This window comes from Melopsittacus undulatus, chromosome 12 (genome assembly GCF_012275295.1).
Source record: "Melopsittacus undulatus isolate bMelUnd1 chromosome 12, bMelUnd1.mat.Z, whole genome shotgun sequence".
Classification (NCBI taxonomy): Eukaryota; Metazoa; Chordata; class Aves; order Psittaciformes; family Psittaculidae; genus Melopsittacus; species Melopsittacus undulatus.
The window spans coordinates 21,214,607-21,241,138 of record NC_047538.1 but is presented as its reverse complement, the minus strand read 5'-3'; the positions used below and the strand labels follow the sequence as shown (position 1 = coordinate 21,241,138).

Genomic DNA, 26,532 nt, shown 5'->3' with positions numbered 1-26,532 from the left:
GAGACCAACCTAATCTTCCCCTCTTGCTGAGAAGATTCACATAGCAACAGTGAATGGGGCTTTCTTCAATTTGCTTTATCCTGTGTGTATTTAAGATAACCTTTTTTCCCCCAGAATTTCATTTAGCTACTCATACTACAAACACAAGGACAGATGGTCACCAGATCAAACTTAATCAGCATTCTGTATGCTGGATTTGGAGCTTAGAAATTCATCTGGTTCTAGTAAAGCATAGTCTGAAACCTGCCTGATGTTTAACTGAACCACGGAATTGTATTACATTTCTAAGCCTCCCCATCCTCACAGGAGATTGAGAAGGGAACCATTGGGCATTTTTAAATGGGGTTGATTAAGAGTTTAATTATGAGAGATCAAAATCTGCTGTTAACTTGTGCCTCACTGGAGAACAGCATTTTTAACAGCAGACTGCAGCCCAATCTTCCCCATTTGTTTCTTCCTGAAATTCACCACAGGGCTAAATCCAGCCCTGGGATAAGAGGATGCAGGATAAGGATAAGAGGATGCAGTTGTGTTTACATCCCCTTACAACACACTGAATTCAAGGTCTAGACCTTGCAGTGCACCCTCAGCCAAGGCAATTTGGACTATTTTCCCATGGCTTCTTCTCATTCCTCTTCTCTCCAAGCTCTTCCTTTTTCTGCTTCCCATTGCTCTTAACTGTTACCCACATGTCTGAATTCCACATGAGTGCCTCCATCCCAAGCAGTTGATGTTACATAGACAAGACATGCAACCAGCTCCCCAAGGCCTGCAGAGAAGGGCTTTCAGGCTTCATCAGCCTTTTAGGCTTCTACATGCTCATGAGCACAAAGGTATCCAGTGCATCAAAAGCCTCCTTTGCCTTAAGTGAACACAAGGTTTGACCCCATGTCCTTAAATCCTCTGTCCTTGAAGCTGCTGTGGTGATCCCTTTGTCCTCTTCAACACTCGGCTATGTTATCCCTCATTGCCACAGTCTGTTGGAGATGTGTATACCACTGCACTGAACTTTGCTGCTTTTATTTGCATAACTGTGGCATGGGGCTGACTGGCTGGAAACCAAACCCCACTCCAAACAGCACAGAGGCGACAGCCATCTGTGTCTTTTTCACTCTGGGTTTCATTGTTTTAGGATCAAATCCAACCACTGCAACCTACAGTAACTGTAGCCTTTGCCGAGCTTTCCATAGAGCACGGTCTGCGGTTTCAGTGTGCAGAAGCAAACCTGGCAAGAAGCTTGTTGGACTGGATCAGAGGTATTTGAGTTAGGGCTGCAGGAGCTGCCAGTGGTGAACATAGCACTCCCAGAGCATGAATGACCGAGGGGTGTTTCATTCTGTGCACGTTAGACTGTTTAATCCTAACTCGGTGTTACGGTTGCACTGGGCAATCTGCTCCTGAGATGGATTTCCATTGCCATGTAATAAATAGGAATGTTCTTTATGAGCTACTCGTGGATGGAAGGCATCTAGTGGTTGCTAAAGGTTATGTTGGTGATGCAGATTCAAAGCCCTCCTGTTTGGCATTCATTAGCACTATGTACTATTTTGCAATTTCCCAGCACAGACACATCCAGATTCCTGCTAGGAATTGGAAGCAGCATCACCCACCACCATTCCTCCTCCCAAACCAGACAGATACAATCCCTCCCTCACATGAAGCTCGTGTATCCCCTCTAACCCCATGGCAGGGAGCACTGAGCAGTGGTTTAGAGGATGCAGGGGATTTTTGCATTACAAAACAAAGCTTTTCCAACAGGCATGAGGCTGGGATCTGCCTGAAGGTCTCTCCTATGGGTCCCAAAAGCCCAATGACATTAGCTGGGGGCAATCAGAAGCCCTCGATTTGCCATATGGGCTGGTGTATTGCTGATGTCCAGGTTGAAGATTGCTGGTTGCAGGAAGTTGATGCCCACAGGAGCTCAAACCCCTTAAGGGACTGATGGGAGCTGGTGACCCATGCACTGATTTGAACTTTTCATTTCAAAGCACTGGGAGGAACTGGTGTAAACCCTTATGTGTTTCCCATTTCTCTGGGATTTGTTGCTCCAAGCCTACTGCAGCTCCTTCCTAATGCAATGAGTATGAGGCAAATGCATAAGGGATATGGGGCCGGATTCTGCCCTTGCTGAAGGCCAAGAGAGAAGGGGATACTTGCACTTGTACTTACTTTATCCCTGTTAGGTGTCTGAAAAGCATCTGCTCCCAGCCCCAAGCTGCAGGGATAATTAAATGCTGCACCAACCAAGCTGCCAAAAGATGAAAACATAGCTATAAGCAGATGCTGTCATTAGGAAAGTACCAACTCATATCCTCCTTCTGCTTAGGCATCCCACCATGGGTAGGTTGCCCTGCTGTTCATGGCCTCTGAGTTCCTTGCCCTAAGCTGAGAGTGCTTTTTCCCCTGACTTTGATGCACTGCTATTCTGTGTCCTCAACACAAAGGCTCTTTTTTGCTTCTTTCTCATTAGTGGTTGCATCTTGCCTCACATAAGGATTACTGGCCTTAGAGTACTCCTGGAGTACTGTTTCTTCTCCATTAATATCTTACACAAGAGCCATTCTCTCTACACAGTGTGAAGTAGGTCCTTTCCTGAGCTAATGAATAGCTGGGACAGCTTGAAGCACTGATGGAGCAGTTATAGTCCTGCAGCTATAACCCACTGCCCCCACTGTAAAGAACAGCCACTGTCGGAGCCTGCCTTCAGCATCACCATCCCCATAGCACCAAAGCTCCACTGCAGCTCAGCCTTGCTCAGCACCACAGTTTCTGCACCCTTCCCCAGTGCTGTAACAGGCAGGCTTCTGTGCACCAGTTAATTCTGTTCCTGACGCCTCCAGCCTCCCTCTAGATACATTGATTTAACTCAGACATGCTGCAAGTCGGATGCCAGCAGCTCCCAAGCCAAGAAGATGCAGCGCTCCTTCTGCTTGCTCTGTTCTCCTGTGAACTTTGTCAGCTTTGCTTGTTTCTCTGTGACCTTTGGAGCCTGTTCAAAGTCATCTGCCTTTTGTTTTGGTTTAATTTCAGCCTAGTGCATGTTGCCAGCTGATTTGTTGCCTGCTTTTACACATCTCCAGCAAATCACTACCTCTTCATATTGGTTAGGCAGTCATCAAATCTCAGCTTGCCAGCTCCTTTAGTTAATGGGCTAGGAGGGGTTGTTACATCTAGCTGATGTGACCAGAAAGGGACCAGAAAGCTGCTTAATTCCAGCTAACAAATCTTTAAAGCCCAATGTGGGGCTTTTATGGCCAGAGCAGGGTCTGGCCTATGCTATGGACCCTGGCCTATATACATGTATCTGCTCTACCTCATCCTTCCAGTGGTGAGCAGGGAACTTTAGCTTGCTTCAATAGAGCAAGCACTGGCTCCATTGTGCTGGAAATGCTGCACCAGAGATTTGGCTTGTGCTGGTTCTAGGATGGAGGCAGTTTTATTGTGGACCACTTGGGCCATCTCCTACAGTTGGTCCTAGTTACAGGCAGTCTGGAATCAATGGGAGGTGAAGGAGCCTTACAGCTATGGTTGCTCATGCAAGGTTAGCAAGAGCTAGGGTGGACATGGGAGCCTCAGGTGAGGTGCAGAGTCCACAGGCCATGTTCAGGCTCAGCTCCAGCACTACACAGCCCACAAAGTGCTGCTTCCATACCTGGAAGGCTCTGGTTTTTCATGTGCTCCTCAGGAGAGCTATACTGAGCCTCATTTGTGGTGGAAGGCAAGAGTACTCTGTTTTTCTGTGTTGCCTTTACAGCTTCAGGTATTGTGCTCAATGGCTCATTTAAGACCAAGATTTCCTTTGTGGTCCAGGAGCAAAATCCATATTTCCCTCCAATACAGAGGATAGCCAGAAGGGGAAATGAGAGCACAGCTGAGCAAAACCCAGACTCATCTGTGCACATCGAGCATCTACAACTGCATCGTTCAGGACCTGAGGTATGTATTATAGACACAGTGTACATAGCTTTAAGCTATTCTGACTCCATTTTCTCTATAGGGGCCCCCAAGTCCCTGAACAGGTGATTTAAATAAGTAAGTGCTTACTGGTTAGATGTAACTGGGATGATTTTACATAGCACAGTGGGTCTGTGAGCCACATGGACTCCCTTGAGGAGGGCTGAGCTGCACTGGGTGCTTCTCATCCTGCTGATCCACTGCCACAAACTGCTCACAGCCTTCGTGTTACCAACAGTGGGGCTGTGGGCTCCAACCCTGGCTTGTTCTGTGGGGCTCAGCCACCCCACGGCTGCACAGCCAAATAGCCAGGGGACTTTAATGTTCTTCCAGGCCATCAGAGCAGCCAGACAGGCTGCAGAGGTCAGGGATTAGGCCTGGCTTGGCTACGCTGTTCTCTCTTGAGCTCAGTCTGAATCTTAAATATGCCATGTCTGCAGTTACACATCTGATCCAGAATGGATCTCGTTTGCTTGCACACCCTTGCAACAGAGAGCTCAGTTCAAGCTTGGTAACCTCATGTTTGCCAAAGTTTTGCCTTTTGCACTGAGATCTCCACTGCTACCATAGCCCATGATGCCCAAGCCAGCCCATATGTCCTCCAGCCACTCATGGGATCATGCACTCCAAAGCAGTACATCTGGGAGGTCCCAGGCTCCACTGAGGACAGCCCCTTACCCATGCCCAGCACAGCCAACCTGCAGGACTTACAGCACATCCCAAACCTCTCAGGAAAGGCCAAGGAATAAGGCACCACCAGAGAGCCCTGGGGCTGGAAAGCAGCGTGCGACAGACCCATCTCTTGCTGTTCCAGTGCCCACGTGTGGCCAAGCCCTGGATCTTCACCTCTTTTGCTTTGATGCATCCAAATGCAGCGCAAGCTCTTTACAAAGCAAGCAAGTGTCCTCTGCTGGCTGTAAGCACAAAATGCATGTGGTGATGGCCTGGCGAGGGATAGCATCGGAGCAGGGATGTGTTCTGTGGAGTCTGTGACCTGAATCTGTGTTAAAGGTGCATGGTAAACCAGCTGTGAGATGGAGCTACAAGCTGGCTTCTTGCAGCATGGACAGAGGAAGAGGGTCAGGGTCTGTGTGCCTTCAGGATGTGGATGCAGGGCAGGGTGCAGCCCTTCTGCCTCACAGCCCCATTTCTGGGGTGGGAACCCCACATAGGTCCCCAGGTAAGGTGTGAGATGGTGGAGGCTGGAAGGGGGCAGCCCACTAGAGGGGCAGGAGATCAGAGGTGCCCAAGGCACAGGAGCAGAGGATGAGCACAAAGCACATTTTGGGCAGTGCCTGCAGAAGAGACATAGAGGCCAGAATCCAGCTTGAGTTTGTTCTCTGTGTTTCTGAAATAAGCCCTCAGAGATCAACAGGGTTTCACATCTTTCCCCATCTGTTCTTAATCTGTTCACTTGACAGATGCCAAACCACCATACCCCGTATGGAAAAACACAAAACAAAATACAAAGCCTTCTATCTCCTCTGGTTTTATTCAGCAATGTTCCCCACAGCCTGGCTCTCTCCATGCCCCAGACATATGTGGAGGCCCAAGGAAGAACCTGCACCAGGGACAGCTCTGCTGTCAGCAGGGGTTTCACAGGGAGGGGTGGTCAGGGCACAGACTGCATCTGATGGAGCAGCTTTGTGTTGGTGCAAACCTGATGACTCAGGTTGGTGATCATCTGCTGCTGCCATCCCTCTGCTGCCAAGAAGCCTCTACCAGCATCCTGGTCCTGCTGTTCCAAGCACCGCAGGCTTGGACAGCCAGAGAGCCCTGGCCAGGCTGGAGCTGGGCAGAAAGCAGGGAACTGCCCTGCTAAAGGTCACAGAGCAGACAGGGCCAGAAAGAGAACCAGTACCCCAAAGGCTCCAGTCAGCTGGTCAAGCAGCCTCTCATCCCCGTGTTAGCTCAGAGTTCCTCTCTGCAAAACCCATTGAGGATGTGAGTAACAGCCCTTTAATGGTACCCATGAATACTTTATTTAAGGCTGAGACTGAGTGACTACAGCACTGTCATTACCAGTGCCTGAACCAAGTCATCTCTGATAATAAATAATAGAGGATAACTCGCTGCATCTAAAATTATTCTATCCTAAGCTGTTCCCATCCTCATCCTATCGATCAGAAGGTCTGAGTGTTTGCAACAGCTCATACAGGAAATGGTCTTTAACTTTCTTCTTTCCAGATACTGAAACTGGCTCTTTTCAGGACACTACCATGTAATTTACAGCTCTAGCACTAGTTCCTTAATAGTTCCCAGGTTCTCTGGAGTCCTTTGAAAGTGAACATGATAAAAAGATATGAGCTGAGACTGACCACAAGTTTCTTGTCTGCAGGTTCCTACGTGCCTTTTTTGGTCTTTTCAGCAAGCTAATGGAAACAATTCTGCATCTTCAAGGCAAGATGATGAAGTTTTCATGTTTCCCTGACTAGTAACAACAGAGAATTGATACAGCTCTAATACAGCTCTACAGCAGCTGAATGCCAGGCATCTCCACATCTCAGCTTTACTATTAGCCTTAGGTAAGAGAGGAGAGAGATCTCCTCTTTGCATATCATTTGCTTAATCAATCTGAAACACAATCCTGCCAGTCTGAAACCAGCTTTGAAACAGTGACAGCTGAGCACAATCTGTCCATCACCCCAAGGATGGGGTATTTCATAAGGTTTGGATGAGCAAACAGGAAGGATGGGAAAAGATTCAGCAGCTCTGATAGGGAAGGGGGAAAGGCACTGGTGTGGGCTGTTCCCATCACAGCACACTCTGCCCTATTCAGACATTGCTTCACACCAACACAAAGCTATGTTAATTTAATAAATGAAAGCATCCTGTGCCTCCCCAGTTTGGCAAAGGCAGCATGTGGGGTGAAGGGGATTCCCTTTGCTTACTCTGCATGTTTTACCAGTTATCCCCAGACTCCCTGAAATGTCAAGATCAACAGAGTGAAACATAATCTCAAAGAGAAACACAGTGTTTTCTACAATGTCCTCACAGCAGCAATCACCATAAAAACACAGACCCGAGCTTTGTAAAAACCTAGCAATAAAACCACAGACATCTTTACAACTCCTAGACAGACAAGCACAAAACCCCTCCCAGATACAGGGAGAAAAGCTGTAACTGGGGAACATGTAATTGGCTTACAGCATGCAGAAAGAAGAAGCCACAGGTGACACCAACTTGCAGGCCATTAACAGTCACCATCAGGGAAGATAAAATCAAATCCCTTCATTTTTCCTCACCTAGAGGCCGTGGAGCAGCTGAGCTACATGGAGGTGGAATGCTGCACTTAGGGGCGACTACGTGGTTTAGGTTCATAAAGCAAGTTCAGGTCTTTGTGCTGTTTCCCAGTCATTTAAAGGCCTTTTCTTTGCAAGACAATTATAGGCATCTGTACTTCCTAGCTAACAGCATGTTCTGTTCCACAGGAATAGAGATCATCTCTCTTAAAATATGAGGCAGGCCCTCAGGCAATGTAGCTCAGCATCCCAGTGTGCTCTGCAGGTTATTTAATATCTTCATGCCTTGAATCTTCCATCAGCAAAAGGAATCTTGTATTTCTCCCACTCTGTTCAACCAGGTTAAAGCTCTTCACTGCTTATTATTAGGAGGCAATAGAAGACCTGTGGCAGCAGAGGGCTGGTTGTGTGCAAGGTAATCAGACTCATCTGAGTACAGAGCAGGATTATAAAGCACAGCTGGTTTGGTGGAGGACTTTCTGCACCCCCTGCAATCATTTAGCCTGGTACTTTCTTATGTACTTGGCTTTACTCTTTGGTACAGGGTTTTGAACTGCCCACCTGTTTGCCTGTATTGCTGGGGGAGGCAGGCATCAGCTTGCTGAGATGATGGTACTGATCCAGCTATTGACAACTGCACTGACTTGTCTTTTCCTCCATCTGCCATGGAAATAAACCCACATGATAGCAATGATGGGAAATTACTCAGAGGAAAAAGAAGTTCAATGTAGGCAGAGTAAACACAGCCTCAGCCTAGTACCATACAACTGTCAACTCACATTGCAGTAGGCTTCTTGATACTGATAATTCAACGATTCTTTGGCCCAAGGGTACATCTCACACTGCAAATCTACTTCTCCAAAGCCGCTTTATCACTGACCTGAAAGGAAGCAGTCATGGCTCGGGTGTACATGTATGTGACAAGAGCTAATGCGTGGTAACAGCTACAGCACATCTAGCAGGTCTGACAAAACAGACAAGGTTCTGTAGGAGTATTTTGCTCCCTGAACATAAAGGTCACTGGCCTTTTTCCTGATGATACTGGATGCAACACAGTAGGCAGAGAAGGGGCATACATATATAAACCTGTCAGTGATTACTTACATACATTAGATTTATGTATATATATACACACATATAAATCCTTATAAACAAAACAAAATGCAGATGTCAGGGCTTCTTTTGCCCTAGAAAAAAACTTGTTTGTTGTTCTCTTATTTATAGGCTATTCACAACTTGCCCTTTTTCCTTTGTGGACTGATTGTCTATGTTCAGCTGCCTGGTTGAAGAGGTTTTTGAAAGCTGTTCTGGGCCTTAATCACACCCTTTCTGTTTGAAATGGGAACCTTTACTCCCCAGGTCCCTGGGAAAGGCCCATGATATGATGGAAAGGTGGGGACTGCTTTTGCCCTTGTTTGTACAATCACAGGATTCTGGCTAACAGCCATCTCATGAATTAATGCTGAAAAATAATGGGTTTTCTAAGAGACTGGTTGCTAAAGTGGAGATAAGGCAGCTGAGTAAGGGCTGATGCCTTCTCCCAGCCAGCAGCTGTAGCAATGTTTTAGCTTAGGGAGTAGGTCAATTCACTTGCACATTTAATGGATGAGATAAGAGCAGCTTGCACTAAATTAGCTTTCTGGGCAATGTATGATATCAGGGATGCAAAACCCTTCTGGCTGCCTGCCTCCTGTGCTAAAAACAACCACTGATGCTCCTGAGCATCCCACTGTAAAGTAAATGATCACTAAGGCAATGCAGGCCAATGTGTCACCTTTGGGACACAGCTGACCATGCTCTGCTCAGCACTGCAGCCTTAGTGGTCAACCACACTGCAGCAGAGTTGCCAGGAGGTTCTTTGTGTTCTGCACTCCAAGTGCAGAGACTTGTACATCTCTTAACAGCCTGCTCCTACCTTCTGCTCCTGCAGCCGTGGATGTCAGGCTGGATCAGGCATCTCCTGGATCCTGACCAGCTTTCTCCAGTTCTGCTCTTCAATAGCAGTCTGAGCCTCAGTTTCAGCACTTGTCATCAGATGTTACTTGTTCTGCAGCAGGAGGCCTCCTCTTGTACCAGCAACCCCACTGGCCTAAGTTTTGTGCAAACAAAGGGAAAACAATAAATAAACCCAGTCTCTGCCTTAAGGAGCTGACAGCATCTCCCTTATTTCTCCCAGCTTCTGTAAATAAATCTCTGGTAATGTCACTGTTTTTCAGGGGACGATAATAGGAACTGTTGTCACTCCCTGACACTGATTTTCGCTGCCATTCACTGAGCTCTCCCCTCCCTCTCCAGTGCAGGGAGAAGTTGGTGAAGAATTAGATCTCATCTGATGCCTGCTAATCATCCTAGAGGCTGTTGGTAAGATGCAGTGAAGGGACCAAAGAGAGCCCTCAGGAACAGCCCTGTGGGAGAAACACTGTCTTGGCCTGTGCCACTGAGCAGAACGAGGCCTTGAGTGTTTAACTGATGCTTTTCCAATAGGATATCTGATAGCAGAGGTACTCAAGAAGGATCAGTATAGAAGTCTCTATACACACACTTATGTACATTTGGTTCTGATTTTCAACCCCCCCCTTTCAGAACAGGGCAGGGATCCCATCACCCTTCAGATCTTAACATTCTGGTTGAATTTCATCCTGGCTGTTTCCCACTCTGTGCCAAGCTTTGGGAAGGACTCTGCACTATAACTTTCCTTTGCCCTACCCTCAGCACACTGCTATTAGGGCAGAGGACCTGCACAACAACCTGCAGGCTGCCTGCTTGCAAGGAGAGGCAGCCACTCCAGCCCTGTCTCCTTCCTGATGAGGTCAATGAGAAGGTAATCCCAGATTCTCATCTCAGCCATACTGATCTAATTAATAGTAACTCTTTAGGCTTTGTGGAATGGAGGGTGTCTGGATTTAGACCTGCATTACCAGAAACAAAACCACACCAGCTGTGCACGTTGATATTATAGATGCACAGCAAAGAGGAACATCCATGTGCAGTGACACAGAAAGGTGATTAAACTTCTCTATTCCCAGCTCTACTGCTCTTATCTGTCCCTGTAACCTGTGCTCTGTAACAAACAAAACAAGCAAAAGGACCTTAAAAGCAAATAGCAAGAGTGGGAAGATGCACTGCCTCTAACATCCTGGAGGATCCCTCTCCAGCTCCTAGCAGAGCCTGGGAGCACACCCAAGACCACATAAAGGAGGGGTAGGAGGCAGATCATCCACAAGACAGACAGGACAGGCTCAGCCTTACCTCTTTCTGACATCTTCCTGCACTCATCTCCCATTAACTAATTAGCATGGGCCTTTTAAAATATATGGCCTCTACACCAAGTACACACCAATTGCCACTCACCCTCTTACCTGGTCCCTTTCTGCGTCCCCAGATGGCACAGAAAGCAGAGGAGCCAGAGCTGGTGCTGCTGCTGGGAGCCCTCATTCCTCCACGCTGTGTCACACTGTCTGCCCAGGCTTTGCAGCCGTTTCATTTATTCCTATATATAAACCCTGGAGATTCTTCATGCCAGCAATGTGGCACATTCCCAGCGCAGCCAGGCCACTGTGGATGGCACAAAGGGCTGTGCAGGATCAGGATCAGAGCAATCCTTCGTCTGGTCCTGAGGCAGACTGGCCAACCTGGAGCTCTCTGCTTAGCAATGAGGTCCTGGCAGTCCCTGCAGATTATATCATCCCATCAAATCCAGGCAAATCCACCTGGGCAAGGCGTTCCCCACTCTGCAGAGCTTGACCATGCAGCTGAAGAATAAGATGTGAAGGGACAGAGTCCTTGAGCTGAAGTCCAGGACTCAGGTCCTCAGATCTGGAGCCTCCGTGCTGGATTTTCTGCCTTATCCTGTCAAACCACAGGAGTCAAGAAATCTGGGGTTTTATCTCAGTTTCCCCATGGATTTTCTGTCTGACCCTGGGGTGGTTGCTATGGGGCCAGTCTTTGACAGGATGCCTGCAGTCTGACAGGAATCTGTAACTGCATGAAGCACTGATAATTCCCCTGTGGAAGTACAACCCACAGCAACATAGGGCTACATGTGATGGCACAGCTTTTTGTGACCTCTGATTCTGGTGGAGCAGAAACAATGTGAGATTTTAGTGCAAAATGCCCATATCTCAGAGCCCTTCATTTGCACTTTGATGGGTTGGGGATCTGAAATCCTGGGGGAAACCCCTTGGCCATCTCCAGAGTTCAGGAGTTGTGGTTGGAGCCAGAGCTTCCTCCAGCCCCACTCTTTGCACAGAGGAGATGCTGAGCTATAGTCACCTGCGTTACACAGCAGCCTCCAGGACTTCTAAAGAGCTTTGCAGATACTGATGACACACAATTCCCATGCTCACAGCACCCTGCAAGACCAAGGTATTCCCATTTGAAACATGAAGGAACTGGGTCAGACCAGTGGGCCACTCACCTGGAGAGGGGCAGCAGATGCTGCTGCTGAGATGGAGCAGCCCTGGAAAGGGTGACAGATGGGGGTGACGTTTGCAGGCTGATACATCACAGAACTGGAAACCTCATAGAAATCAGGGGGACATAGAAAAATGCTTAGGGACTGTTTCAGTTTATTTCTGAATGCTGGGGAACAGTTGGAGTTGACGAGCTTGATGGTGTTTCCAACCTGGCTGATTCTGTGTGTGCACACAACATCACCCTGCACATGACTGTGCACAACACCATGCACATGACATGACTGTGCACATGACAAGATAGAGCACATGACACAATTGTGTACAATAGTGCACACTGTTGTGCACACAACACAATAGCACACACCACAGTGCACACTATAGTGCACACTGTTGTGCACACGACACAATTGTGCACACCATAGTGCACACTGTTGTGCACACAATGCAATTGTGCACATGACACAACTGTGCACATGATAGTGCACACTGTTGTGCACACGACACGATAGCGCACACCATAGTGCACACTATAGTGCACACCGTTGTGCACACGACACGATAGCGCACACCGTTGTGCATACCGTTGTGCACACGGCACGATAGCACACACCATAGTGCACACTATAGTGCACACCGTTGTGCACACGACACGATAGCGCACACCGTTGTGCATACCGTTGTGCACACGGCACGATAGCACACACCATAGTGCACACCATAGTGCACACCGTTGTGCACACGACACGATAGTGCACACTATAGTGCACACCGTTGTGCACACGACACGCTACTCCCCTCACAGTGCCCAAGCCCGTGCCCACCCCGCCCGGTGTCCGCTCGAGCCCCGCCCGTGGGCGGGGACAAGGCCTCCGCCGGTGACAGCGCCGCCACCCCCGTTGCCATAGCGACGGGACGGGGCTGCCGCAGCCGTACCTGCGCCTGCGCCGCCGCCCCCGGTCCCGGTGAGTGCGGCCCCGCGGGGCTGCTGCGCGCTGGTGGCGGCGGCGAGGACACGGCAGGGCCGGGAGCACGGAGCAGGTGAGGCCTCCCCCCCCCCTCCGCCTCAGCTACAGGCACCGCGACCCCCGGCACCGCCGGTCCTGAGGGGGCTGAGGCCTCCCCTCCTCACGCGGCCCCGGGGGCGGATCGGGTAACGGATCGGGGTCTCCGGTCGCGGTGCTGGGTCATGGAGGGTAGAGCGGCCGGGGCGGGGGCAGCCGGGGCCCGCAGGACCGCGGTACTGCGGCGGCTGAGGTGCGGGCCGGGCCGCTGCTGCCCGCGGGGCGCTGGCGCTGCACCAGAGTGCTTCCTTCTCGCTTCGAACAGCGTCAAAGGCCCTTTCTGTGGTCACTGCATCACCAGAGGAGCAAACGGGTTCTCCTGCTTCTCCCGTGACCCGCAGCCGGCCGTTGTGCTGCCTCAGGGCGTGCCTTTCGGTTCTGGTTGTGAGTGTTCCCCCCGCCCGGCCGCCTCCCTGCTGACCCCCCCACACCCGCTGGGGCAGGGGGAGCATCGCATCCTTCACCGCCGCCGTCTGTGGGGTACGTGTGCACTGGAGAAGGTGACAGCAGTGGTGTCTGCATGAGCTGCTCTGCATCTCTCTGCAAGAGAGGATGGGTGGATGGATGGATGGATGGATGGATGGATGGATGGATGGATGGGGTCTGTACGTTTTGGGGTGGGGAGGGAGTAGTCCTCATTTGAGACGAGGTTTTTCCTTCTGAGGAGAATGTCGCTTGTGGTTATGGCAGCAAAGAAGTGCAGGGCGTCCTCAGACATGGAGGTTCTTCCAGCCGCAGAGATGCTCTGTTTCCCTACGCAGGACTTGGGGTGGGACAGCAAGGAGGAAGGAGGGGCCGTTCCCACTATGGACAGCAGTGCTATGCGTTTGGGTTTGCCGTATTGCATCCTGTAAAGCTGAGGCAGTGAAGGTAAATAGAAGCTGAGGCAGCACTGAGGGTAGAATTGTCTGGTTTGATCTGCATTGCAGGTGCATAAGAAGCATCCAAGGTACTTGTTGGCTTTGTCTGCATGGGAAGGTGCTTAAGCCTAAAAAGCTTTATTGATGCTTTTGAAATACAAATTATGAAATTAAATTTAAAAAGACAAAAGGCCATGACCGTAAATAGTCCCTTTTCCATGTAACTTACTCATTAGTGAATGTAATTTTGTGGTGCTTTATTATGACTGAGCCTGTGGGAGACATTTATGCTCTTAAACTACACCTTGCCTTTTGATTTGTTCTATTTAAAGCAAGTGCTTTGTAAGCAGATAATGGCAGACTTGTGATATTGTTCATTTTTCAAGCTTTTGGTTGTACTGATGTTCTAGCAGTTATTATCAGTGACACAACAACGATCAGGAACGTGCCAGCTGCTTCAATAGAAAAGATGAATATTGGCTAAACTAATGCCTGCTTGTTTCATCACATTACTGTACTTCTGCTTAGTGTATCTGTAAAGTTTCCTTTCCCCATCCCTCTACGAAAGATGAAAGTCTCACAACCAATCCAAATGCTATATGTAGTTTTCAGTCCAGAAGTTGTTTCAGACTCTAGAACAGCATCTTCTTTCACTCCTTGAAGCTGTTTTCCTGTAGTGCAGGTTTCAGGTGTTATTGCACACTGTCAGGGCTGTTACATTATTTCTGTAAGTGTATTTTTGTCATTTATAAATGAAAAAATACATTTGTCACTTGTAAATCAAACTGTTCCTCTGTGTGCCCTAATTTAGGAGGCTGTAGGTATTAAGTACAATATGTTTCTTCATCCAGATCTACATTAGTCAGTCCTTTAACAGCAATAGGCAGAAGAAAAGCTTCCCAATGCTGTTATTCCAGAATGTGCACTGTAATATAAAGTAAAATATTTTTTATCATTATAAGCAGTATAACAGAGGGAATATGGTTATCATAAACTGGCTTGCAAGTTTACTTTTGCTACTGTCTCATTTTGAAGTGTCTCATTTCTATGGCTTAAAAATGGTTTTTTCAAGCTGGTATCGTGTAACCATAAGCAGCATTGTCAGAACAGTCTCTGACAGAGCCTGTGTGTCCCTGGGAGCAAGGTACTGAGTGCTGCTGCCTGTGGAGCTGCGGTGGGGAGGTTGCCCTTTGTTCAGGCAGAAATGTTATCACCACAGCTCTGGTTTCCTTTGCATCTGCAGCAGCCGAAACAATCTCTCTGCTCCCTTCTGGTGCACTAATGTGATATCTGGAAAAGGAAATGAGGATCATGAATAGTGAGCCAAGTCTGAATGTAACCCCTTACCCCAGTTCCTCCCTGCTCTACCTCGCCTCTGATTCCTTCACTCACTTGACAAGGCCTGGCATCCTTTATACATCCTGTGTACACCCTATGGTTGTAGCATCTTCCATGGATGTGTGCCTGATTAGTCTCTGCTTGTTGTTAAGTGATACAAACATTGGCTTCCTGTAAATAGGGATGTCTGGCAGCGTGATGATGGGTGTTATTCAGTATCTCCATGTGATCAGTGAATAATTGCATCTAATAGTGGTTTATGGTGATCTAACAACTCATTTCTTATTATATTAAAGGACATGGTGCTACAAATGAGAGCAATGCATTTATTTGCTACTATGACAAAATACTGGTGAAAACAATGTCCTCGGAGTGCATCAGATCTTCTCAAGCTGTTTGTGCAGGTGCTTTTAAATAACCCTTGGAAAAAAGCCTTTTATTTTGATCACTGTTTCTTTCCTGCTATTGAGAAGCATGTTTGCTCTCATTTCACTCCCAGAAAACCTTTGGTTTATGCTTTAATGGTAAAATACGTTGCTGCTTGTTGGTCTTTATTATTTAGACAAGGCAGGATTTCAGATCAATGTTATTTAATGACATTGCTTGGCTGAAAATTGTTAAATTTCATGCTTCTCCCTGAACAGAACAATAGGTGCCTCTGGAAAGGCTGGAAAGACACCAGGAACAGCAGCTCCCTGTAATCTGAGTCAGTGCCCAGAGGGAGGGCACAAAAGGTGCAGAGTATTGTGTTTTTGTGGAGCTGAGGTGTGGAGCTCAGGAAGTGTCTGTCTGCCTGGAAAAAGCCGTGTGAGTGATGCCATTAGCAGCAGGTTGCTGAATAATAAAGTACCTGTGCTGGTTTGCTTTACAAAGCTCAATTCAATCTGTGTACAGTTCTGCTGTCTCCATTTGAGGTACCTGGGTTATGTAAGTAAGAGTATAAAGCACCTCCTTGGAATTCTTTGTCTTGGCATCTTATTCACTTAAAAAACATGGTACATTTGCTTAAGGACTTAGCCATAGGTCATCACCACTACTAAATTTCCTCTGTCATCAGCTCTCAGAACATTTACTTTAGCAAAGTGGAGAGCAATTTTTCTATGTTTGATTGTAGTTGCTGTTCTACAATAATGAAATCAATGGCTTACGAAACAGCAGCCCAGAATAATGCATTAGAGAAAAGCACACTCCTCAGCCTGGTAAACCTGCCTGCAGAGCTGCTGTTACAGTAACTGTCCTCTGCAGATGGCTCTCTCCTAGGAGAACAGATGTATTTAGCTGTAAGGCTTTGGTGCCTTTTGCTGTGTTTCACAAGTACTCCAGGTACGCTCTGGAGCTCCCCTCTCCCGCAGGAGCCGCAGCTCAGATGAGACCGGTGCTGGTGCAGGGAGCAGTTCTGCCTGTTCATCATCCCCTGCCCACCTTACAGTCCTTATTTACTTTTATTGTTTTCCACTTTTTCCCTGTGCTGCCTGAACCCAGTCAGTGGGAAAATGGGTTTGCTTTCAGCAGCACTCACTTCCCTGAGCTGGGTCACTGAGTGACCAGGAAGGTGGTTTCGGAGCATTTCAGAAATGCAGCAGTAAGTTCATGCTCACAGACACAGGCACATCTAGGCTGGCTGGCTGAATGTGTGCTCACAGGTTATTTGCCTGTTATGGGGGAGAGAAATGCTCAAGGCTCTCCTGTGAAACCAGTGTAGTAATTTGGTTTGTGTTTCAGCAAGCCTTCAGAACTGGCAGTTGGTTTCACTCAATTCACATGTTACTCATCATAGAGAATAAAACTAAAAGAGAACATGAAGTGTTCATAGTGAATATATGATATCTGATAAAAACTCTGTGACTTTTCTATAGTATAGCATATGTCTAAGCATGACTTTGGAGTTATACTTGACAAACCCTCATACAAAACCCTCTCACAGCCACCTTACTAGCTGAAGTCCTGATTCAGCTTTAGCTGAAGCTGGAGAATTTTCTAATTACTTTGAAATAGACATAGTCAGGCTCAGTTAGTTTTGTCTGTAACACTGATACTGTGTTAGGAGGAACTGGGTATTATTCTGACAAAAGCAGTTGGCTTTACTAAAAAGACTAAATATGCCTTTGCAATAGTGTAACTGACTGGATGTTACTGGGGTGTAGTCTGTGTTCTGTGCCTTTGATGGAGGTTTCTGTTAAAGTATCAACCTATTTTATCCTCAGGATGGAGGAGCAAATAAAATAAAGGCCATTCACCAGGACTGTGTATGAGAAAGCAGAAGACAACCAGCCTGTGCCTCTAAATTACAAAGTAGCCTTGCTCATGAGGGTGAGAATAACTGTATCTGTGTAAGGTGCCACTGCAGGACCATCTGATCCCAGTAGTGATCTTAGCATCTCAAGCCTGGGGTTGGGTGGTCTCAAGGACAGGGAAAACTGAGTGAATCATTCCTGTCAGTCCTTGTGATTTCAGGCACACAAACAGTAAGTGAATGGCAATTTCAATGCAAAGTGTCAGCTTGTTCATTTAGAGCATCTAGAAGAATTAATCACTGCTACCAGGAACGTCCACTTCTGCCATGTCGATTGCTGTAGGAGTAACAAGAAGTAGTTCTCTTTCTAAAATCCTAACCCCTGTGCTTCCTCAGGGACATTCAGAGATTAACAGTGAGGAGTCTGCTGCAGGATCCCTGAGCAAAACCAAAGGGAAAGCCAGGCAGAGAAACAAGGGAGTAAAATAGCATCGAAAAGGAGCTGAGAAAGCAAAACCATGCCCTTCCTCTGGGAGGAGAGTGGCACGTTTCCTTTTCCCCTCGGGTGTCTCCAGGAAAGAACTGCTAATTTTGCTTGGCTTCAAACACACAAACTAAAAGAATATGAAAACAGTAATTACACAATAATTACATGTCAGCATTGTTATACTTGAACACTGAAGGCGGGGAAAGAGGGGGCAGTGCTGTTGCTGGAAGATGTACTTATTTATGGTAAGGGAGCACTGGAGGAGGGGAAAGACCTTGTGAAGGTGGTTGTGTAGGCCTAGCACACAGAAAAGCGTGACTTCAAGAAATCCTGAACTAGTTTAAGTGGTTTAGTCTAATGCAGAGATGCAAATGTCTGAGCAGGATAGCACAGCCCTCAAGTTGGTATGGAGACTGCAGGGTTTCCTTTGCTGTGTCCTTTGGAATAAGCTGAACCCACACCTCAGGGACAGCATGCCTCTGGAGATGGAGAGCTGATCTAAGCAAAGAACAGCCAAGTGTCCATCAGATGGGCATTTTATTATCAGAGCTACATTATTTGGAAGTGTTTGGTCAGTTCAGTGACAGCCATTAAAACAGGGACTGGCTGAAGCTTTGAAGGGTTTTATGAGAAGGCTTTGAAACTCTATTTTGTATAGCATGTAAAGATCATTTGGGCAGCTTTTGACATATTTTGAGGGGACATTGGCTAAATACCAGTGGTGAGGAAAATGCCTGCCCATACATGTTTCAGAAAGACTTGGATGTGTGTTAGCAGGGAGGTAACGCAGCTTCTCAGGTGATGGTCACTGTATCCGTGTAAAAGGAGGTTATTCTGTTTTGTTGAGTGGATACCAAGCAGGAATGAAAACGTTAAATAACTGTGGTTGTCTGGGCTTTGTTCCAGTAGCTTCCTTTGGACTGTCTCTAAAGTCATAGATTAGCATCTCCCTTCTCTTCTCTTGCAGTGGGTTACAGAGATGCTCTGATTCTGCGCAAAGGCACCTAACACACAGCCAGATGCTCACTGCCTTGGAATATCTTGAACTCTATCCAAATACTTAGGATCAGAACAGGCCTGGAGCCTGCACATCCTCTGCAAGGCAAAATTTGGTGTTAAAATGGTGGCAGTTTTTTACAGTGAGCATGAAATGAAGTTGCATTTTAGAAGCTCTTGTTTAGTATTTTTCATTCTCAATTTAAGATTGATTGATTTTTGTTCCCTTCTGAAGGGAATGTGCACTTCTAGAGGAGACTGAGCAGTTCCTTTTTAAAGTGAGCTTGCAAGAATGTTCTGTTACCTTCACTTCACTGGAAGATGAGGGCTTAGGTAGGTGCAGCAAGGATTAAAGTGTTGCACTTAACATTCCCAAGAGAATGCTCATGCTTTAACTCATTCCATTTGTTCTTCCTAGACTATATTAAAGAGAGATTTTGAATCCATTGTTTGGAGGACTCAAGGCTCCGTCTCTGAGCTATATCTAGAAACATTTGATGGTGAAACGAGAAGGTTTGCATGTTGTAGGGGTTGAATGCAGCATCCCATCCAGATAAAACGTGTGCAGCTGTTTGGACGCTGCTGGTGTTCAGCACAAGGCTTCCTGCAGAAGAGGAGGTGTGTTACCATCATGGCACTGAAGACTGCAAGTCAGTTTTAATGTCTTATCATCCTTATCAAACACCATCTGCATTCCCTGTGGGAGTTTGCCAGCTTGGCATTGCACAGTTCCTATTGTGTGAGCAGAGCAAACTTTGGATTTGGATTTTGAGTTTTAAAGTTGCTTTGGAGACAAGGGAAAAGGAGTGGGGAGCCATAGTGATCCAACTGCTCTGTGGTCTATGCAGTTACAGCTTGCTTCCCAGCATTGGCTTAATTTATCTGTAGGAATCCAGCCAGAGACTGGTTGCTTGGAGAGCTGTCCCATGGATTCCATGGTGAGGGAGCAAAGATTGCTCATCGAGGCTGTTAAGGGCTAGTTGACTTCTGCATTTTGCTCTTTCTCTTGCACTTTTACTTTTGGCTGCAGGTTCTGCCTTGTTTCAGAGAGCAGGAGGTGAAATCAATTCAGTGCATTCCCAGAACTGTTTTATAGGCAGCTTTAGGTATAATTTGTGGCTGTTCGTGCTACACACCAAAAACCAGCAAGTTAAGGATTGTTAAGGAACTTGGAGTAGCTATAAATCCCACTAAGCAATCTTCCTGGAACTAAGTCAAAGCATCTGCATAGGGAAGTGGTGGGGAAATGTTCACTGACTTGTATTAAAAGCAACTATTATTTCATTTTAATTATATTTGGTTTTGGGGTTTACTGCTGAGTCTCTTCCCATTTGAACACTTTATGAGACTGTGGGTCAGTAGGTCTCATCGGATCCTATGAGCTGCTGACAGATTTGAGACTGACATTAAACGTTTTCTGTCATTCATAGCTTTCACTAATGCTATACTTGAGGATGCAGCATTAAAGGGTGGCTTAACATCTAGAATGGCATTTTCAAGTTCCAGTGCATGGTTTAACTTTGTGACAGTTGTGAATGTTTTGGCTTTAAAAACTAGTTTGTAGTTTTTCCATAGTGTCTTTTGATCTTCACCTGACCTAAATAAACAAGGAAGTTGATTCTAGGTTTAATTTTATGGTTCACGATTTGATGTAAAATAGGTATAAATTGTCTTGGGGCTGGGAATATGTTATTGTTAATACTGATTTGTGCAATTCTAATCAGGTTTTGTAGCAAAAGCATCTGTCTATGTAAGACAATTTCCTCTTTCCCTGTGTTTGTGGCAGATGGTTTGGGCTGTTCCCTGGAGCACACATGCAGGGATTACCCAGTGTTCATATGGCCTCATAAAAAGGATGTAACCTATAAAAAGGTATAAAAAGCCATGTCTGGGCAGGGTAGAGTCAGTGTGAACTGAAGCTGCTGCCTGTAAACTCTGTAGAAGCTGTGACCTCCTCTTTCCCTTGAAGGAAAGGCAGGAGATGGGCAGACAACGAGGCTTGTTTCCTTCTTCCCTTCAGGGCAGGCTGTTCCTAGTGTGATCTTTGAGATGCAGGAGATCACAGTGAAGGAGGAGAGAGGGAGATTCCAACAGAGGAGGTTCACAGTGACAGCCTTGGTTTGCTTTTTCTAACACTTAGAAACTGGTTTTTAAACAACACTTTCATTTGTAAGGACTGAGTTACAAACGCTGCTTGTTGCTGATGGTGAAGGCTTTATCTGCTCAGATGATAGTTACAGGCATAAAGCCACCATTAGTAACCATTGTGAGTGTAAAGGCTCTGGCATACCAGGTGTAGGCTGCTCTTTCACCTGACACTGCCAGTGCTCAGAGTTTCATGTGGCAAATACATTTCTTGATGAAACCTCCCTTCTGAGCCTCATTGTACCAGACAGTGTGAGCTCAGCAATGGGGGTGGGCATGGCCTCCTGCAGGGTTTATTCTGCTCTCATACTCAGTGGGTAAGAGTAGAACAATCATGTAAGGAAGTGGATGAATCAGTAAAGCTTGTGTCTGAAATCAGCTTTGGGAACAAGGTGATGTCACTTTGAAAATGTAACACAGTTAGCAGATCATCAATACTTACAATTAATGGTGCCCCACAGCAATTGCTGTGGACTCTGAGGTCCATCTTCAGATGGTCCTTAATGCATGGGCAGTGAGGGGGTCCCACAGTGGCAGTAATGGAGCTGCTCTCAACAAGCCATAGAGCAGAAGCCTGTGGCACAACTCGTTTATTGCTGATTTGTCTGGAAACCTCCTTTGAGAACACTTTCGGTCCATGGTTTTTGCTTGTTTGCTCATGATGGTGTCTGCAAAGTGACCCATTCCATGCAACAAAGCACAAGTTGGCACCGGTGCCCTCATTCTTCTTGAGGCCTGGATTTAATCTTTGATCTCTGTTATAAAGTAACTGAGTGCTCTGGTTTGCCCCTTGCACACAAGTGGATTCCTTGAAAGTCTCTTACACCTTCACCTGATTTTTTTACAGTTGAATACATGTAGGGATAAGTCTGGTGTTGTTTTGGGGGTAGCAAGTATGAAGACAGCAGGGCTGTGTTCTGTTCAGGACTGACCGCAGTGTGTTACTGTGAGTGTGTGCTCTACCAACATTAAACTGGTAGAATCAGATGTCTCATAAAACTACGTACCAGAAAGAGCCCAAAGGATAACACTTGCCATGGTGACACAAGCCTGTTAAGGGCAGCCATGGGACAGAATGAAGCTCTCTTATGCACAACATGTGGTCCCATGGTTACAGACCGTGGCGCAATGCCAGCACAGACGGTTGCCCAGGCAACAGGAGTCCTGATTCTTATCTGTGTAACCTAAATACTGATTGTTGTTACAGAACTACGGTGATAACTGAATTTAGCCTTTCCACACTAGCCACTGGTGCCTTATCAGGAGCAGCAGAGGCCTTGCAGCACAGAGGCCCTTCAGCATCCTGCACTTTACCATTCCTGTCTTTATGTGAATGTGAGCGCTGCTTTAGCCAAGGCCCAGTTTTATAAGGCTGTTCTGCAAAGAAACTGCTCTGGCATTCAGTATAAATGAGGCTTTCTATGAACTTAGAGCACTTCCAATTGTAACAGTCATGCAACAGAAAAACCTTCTGTGGTATTTGCTTGATTGCCTCCCAGTGCATTAACAGTGGAATGCAGCTATTCCTGAGGATCCAGGCAATAGAGGATCTTCATATGTGCAAGATAACCCAGTGATGTATCTGTTCACTGGCAGGGTGACTGCATGTCAGGATGGCGACTTCCACCCTGGAGAACCAGCTGCAGAGCGCCCAGAAGAACCTGCTGTTCCTGCAGCGAGAACACGCCAGCACCCTCAAGGGCCTCCACGCCGAGATCCGGCGCCTGCAGCAGCACTGCACAGGTACCTGCCAGAGGGCTCAGCCCATCCAGGGCTTCATTCTGTTCACAGGAATGGGGGGGCTGCTCCCTCCTCTGGCTGTGACACCTCAGCAACAGCACCCACCACCAGCATACATTTAGGGTGATTCGTGTGTTATCTCGTGAATGATCATGATCGTGAAGTAGATTTATGTATTTATTTTCAAAGCTGATAGTTCCACTTGTTTTACAGACTTGATAAAGTGCAGTGGCTCTTGCTATTGCTTCAAGGGGGGGGGAAGAGTTTCCTGTGTTTTTATTGAAGTGTGCCATTGTAAATGTGCTCTCCAGGTGGTGCATGGGGTAATGATGATGTTCTAACGACAACCCCAACTTTTCTCCTCAGATTTAACCTATGAGCTGACTGTAAAGAGTGAAGAGCTGTCAGGTAAGGAACACACAGCACTTTTCTTTTCATGTTCATGTGAAACTTCCTCCTCTTCTTCAGTGTCTGTATTTTCTCCATCACAAGTAGGTGAGAACTCTGCACTTGGGATGTTGACTGTATAAATTCCAAAGGTATAACAGTAGTTTTCTATTTTCCAGACTGAACTGTTATTTATGAAGTAAATGTCACAAGTTCTTTACCAAGGCCACACAGGAAATCTTTGAGAGAGCCAGGAACAGAGTGTAGAACTGCTGACTCCTCTCTCTTACCAGACTAGTTAGCTCCCTGCATGCTGTATGGGAACACAGGATGTTCATGTTAGGGGCAGAAGAGTGATACTGTTATTAGCTGGTACTGTAATTACACTCTGTGTGTCAGCCTGTCTGTTCCTGATGTGTCCTCTGTGTCAGCCTTAGTGAGGAGTCTTAGCCTTGGAGCACGGGCTGCAGCTGCCTGTGGAGAGGTGAAACTAAAGCCTGAGCTCCTCTTCCTGGTGAGCTGTGGCAGCAGCTCCACCACCCTTCCCAGCCGGTCTGACATTGGCAGGGGGAGAGCTTCCTCTTTAATAAGTAAAGGATTTGCAAAATAGCTCAGATTTTGATCAAGCTCAGGCATGGTTTCTGTAATCCTTGTTCCCCAGAACACGTGAAGCATCTCCACTTGGTATCAACACCATTAAACCATGGTGAGTGGCACCATTCCCTTAAAAGCTGTCCTGTTGCTTCTGAAGAGGCAGTGATTTTCAGAGCATTAGCTGAAGTTACTCTGGGATGGCAGAAGGAACCCTACTGCACTGGTTTTCCTAGTGGCTACTGTTAACTTGAAACACTTCTGCTTTTCCTGTTCTTGTAGAAAATGGCAGTTTAAGAAGCGAGGAACTCAAAAGTAAGTGCAAAGATTTGGAAGCTCAGCTGAAAGCCAAAGAGGCTGAAAACACTGAATTACTGAAAGAACTCGAACAAAAGAACGCAATGATAATGGTGCTGGAAAACACCATTAAAGAGAGAGAAAAGAAGTATTTGGAAGAGTTGAAAATGAAAAGCCATAAGCTCAATATGTTGTCGAGTGAACTAGAGCAGAGAGCCAGCACTATTGCCTACTTAACTTCCCAGCTGCATGCGACTAAGAAGAAGCTGATGAGCTCAAGTGGGACTTCGGAGGGGACCCCTTCTGGCAGTCCTGTGCTGTCCAGCTATAAACCCTCCCCTCCCAAAGACAAACTGCCGGAGACCCCGCGGCGTAGGATGAAGAAGAGTCTGTCGACACCACTGAACCCTGAGTTCGAAGAGGCCTACAGAATAGGGTCGGATAGCCGGAAGCTGCTGTTGAGAGAGCCCGTGGATGCCATGCCGGATCCCACCCCGTTCCTGTTGGCCAGGGAGACGGCAGAGGTGCATCTCATTAAGGAGAGGCCCTTGGTTATTCCACCCATCGCTTCAGACCGTGCCCCGGGTGAGTCGCACAGCCCAGCCCGAGAGAAGCCGCACAAGGCCCACATTGGGGTAGCGCATCGCATCCACCACGCTGCGCCAGCCCAGCCCCAGCCCGAGGTGGAAACACTGGCTGTGGATCAGGTCCATGGAAGCAAAGTGGTCAGGAAGCACTCAGGGACAGACAGAACTGTTTGAGTAAAACCACTGCAATGCTCTGTTCTGTTGCTGTTTATGCACTGTGATCCTGTAGGATTATTAGCACCTGCAGTAAAGTTTCTTTTGATGCCCCATGCATGCCAAACTTCTTCCAGATTCATCATTAATAGATTACTCTCCTCTAATGAAACCTAATAGGACTGTGTTCACATGGCAAGGTGTATAACTACTACATGCTGTGGCCAAATCAGGGGTACCTGACGCTTGCTTCTGCGCACCGCTCCATCTGTTGCAACCACTGGTGTGGACGAAGGCGCGGGCTGTGCTGTGAATCACTATAGTGCAAACCTAACTCGAATGGCTGCCAGCCTTCCAGCTGCCGGGGGCTCCATGGCTTCACTTCACTTGGCACCAACCCCCATGACAAAGCCTTTCTCACACTAGTGTTAAAGATAGTGCAGAAGCACATTAAAGTGAGCGAAGGACATCATTTTCTTCACATGCACCTGGCTGCAAACTGTGTTCTTAGTTTCTCTGTCTCAAAATCCTGAGCATCCCAATGAGCATTACTTGATTAATCCCAAATACTTTGGTTTGTGGCTTTGTTTAACACTAGGGGGTGGTGAGGGTAAAGCACCCTTTTAAAGGGTTAATGATCTCAGAGTATGAACATGGGGTGTTTGGGCGGTGGTTTTGGTTTGTTTCAGTTTTTAATTGAATGGCTCCATATTACACATTTCACTCTGTCAGCACACTGCACTTGTAGCACCTTCCATACTGGCTCAGAGCTCCTTTTCCAGGGAGAGAACGTACCTGGCTGTCCAATATGGAAATGGGTCTTTATGCTCTAACCTGCACTTTTTTTCTAAAGGGATGATTTTTGTTTCCCAAAACCTGAGTCTTGTTTGGGCACTGTCAGCCAGTGCTGGCTTCTGCCAGCCTGGAAGCTGAGCTGTCCCTCTTGAATGTGTGTCTTAATTTTAACAGTTACGTGATGTATCCAATTCCTACAGGAGGAGAACCTGCCATCCTGGAGTTCTGTCCTTGTGGATTGGGATGGACTTGCCTTGCACTTGCCCCTATTCCCCTACTCCTTTCTAGTGAGCAACAGGTAGACCCAGTGGCTGTTAGACTACTTGATTCTTTTTTACCATGTATTTCCTAGGAAAGAAAGGCATAGCGGGAGCTGTGGTTTGAGGAAAGGAGCACAAATTGACCATTCTCCTTAAATTGTGATCAGCACCTCCAGCTCACCTCTGCTTCCCTCTTGTCTGCAGCCTCTGAGCAGGAGCAGCAGGAATCGATGGCTCCCAAATGCTGCTAAGCTTATGATGTGCCTTTAAATATTTGGAACGCATAATCCCAGTGAAAGCTGATGAAGGATCCCTGCCTGCCCTCTGTCCTTCCCCTGTAAGCTTTCCTGCAGCTGTGTGTTGGTGTGTGTCCCTCAGGAGCTGTGGATCCCTGCCTGTCAGCTCTCCCAAAGGCACGGGCAGGATGACAGTGGCGCTGTCCATGAGCCTGCACAGGCAGAGATGGAGCCCTCAGGCTCCCTCGTGACTCGGGCTCTTGCTGTTCTCAAGCCCAAGAGACTCCTCAGTGTTGTGCCTGGCTGGTTGTGTGGCCGGAATTGTTCTGGGAATGGTGGGGAGGGATAGGGAAAAGCGGTGTTACTGGAAAAGGGTTGGTTCAAGAGTGTTACTCTGTGTGTTACTACTGTACGTGTATTGCGTTGCCCAGCAGTGGGGTTGGGTTTTCTGGCTGTTGTTGCCGTATTTCTATGGCCATGTCTTGTATGACTGATCTGCCCTGCTGCTTGTTCAAGGATGATGGACAGCACCGCTTCGAAGCACAGCAGAAGTGATGCTTTGGGCAATTAAAGACATTTCTTACAACCCTACAGGCCTTTGTGTGTGTGAGACTAAACTCATTACCCCTCCTGGCCACAGCCCAGTGTGGAGCCTTTCTGAAGGGAATGCAAATGGTGGAAATCACTCTCCAAATGCATTTATTGACAGTAAGAGCTTTTTTCTCTTGTACTATTTAAAGACATGGGTTTAACAC

General features: G+C 47.1%; 1 protein-coding gene across 3 annotated transcripts; it reads left to right on the top strand.

Moving 5' to 3' along the window:
• The first annotated feature begins 6,292 nt into the window (after nt 1-6,292).
• CCDC92 (coiled-coil domain containing 92) lies at nt 6,293-26,368 on the top strand. 3 transcript variants are annotated; one of them, XM_034068424.1, is made up of 5 exons: nt 12,521-12,649; nt 22,328-22,474; nt 22,838-22,879; nt 23,732-24,331; nt 25,634-26,368. In XM_034068424.1, the coding sequence occupies exons 2-5, from the start codon at nt 22,345-22,347 to the stop codon at nt 25,663-25,665; spliced, it is 804 nt and encodes a 267-aa protein (XP_033924315.1). In that variant the 5' UTR covers nt 12,521-12,649; nt 22,328-22,344; the 3' UTR covers nt 25,666-26,368. The 3 variants fall into 3 exon arrangements, with proteins under 3 accessions (XP_033924314.1, XP_033924315.1, XP_030901360.1); XM_034068423.1 differs by lacking the exon at nt 12,521-12,649 and adding an exon at nt 6,293-6,479 and having other exon boundaries at nt 23,732-26,368; XM_031045500.2 differs by having other exon boundaries at nt 23,732-26,368.
• Nucleotides 26,369-26,532: the final 164 nt, after the last annotated feature.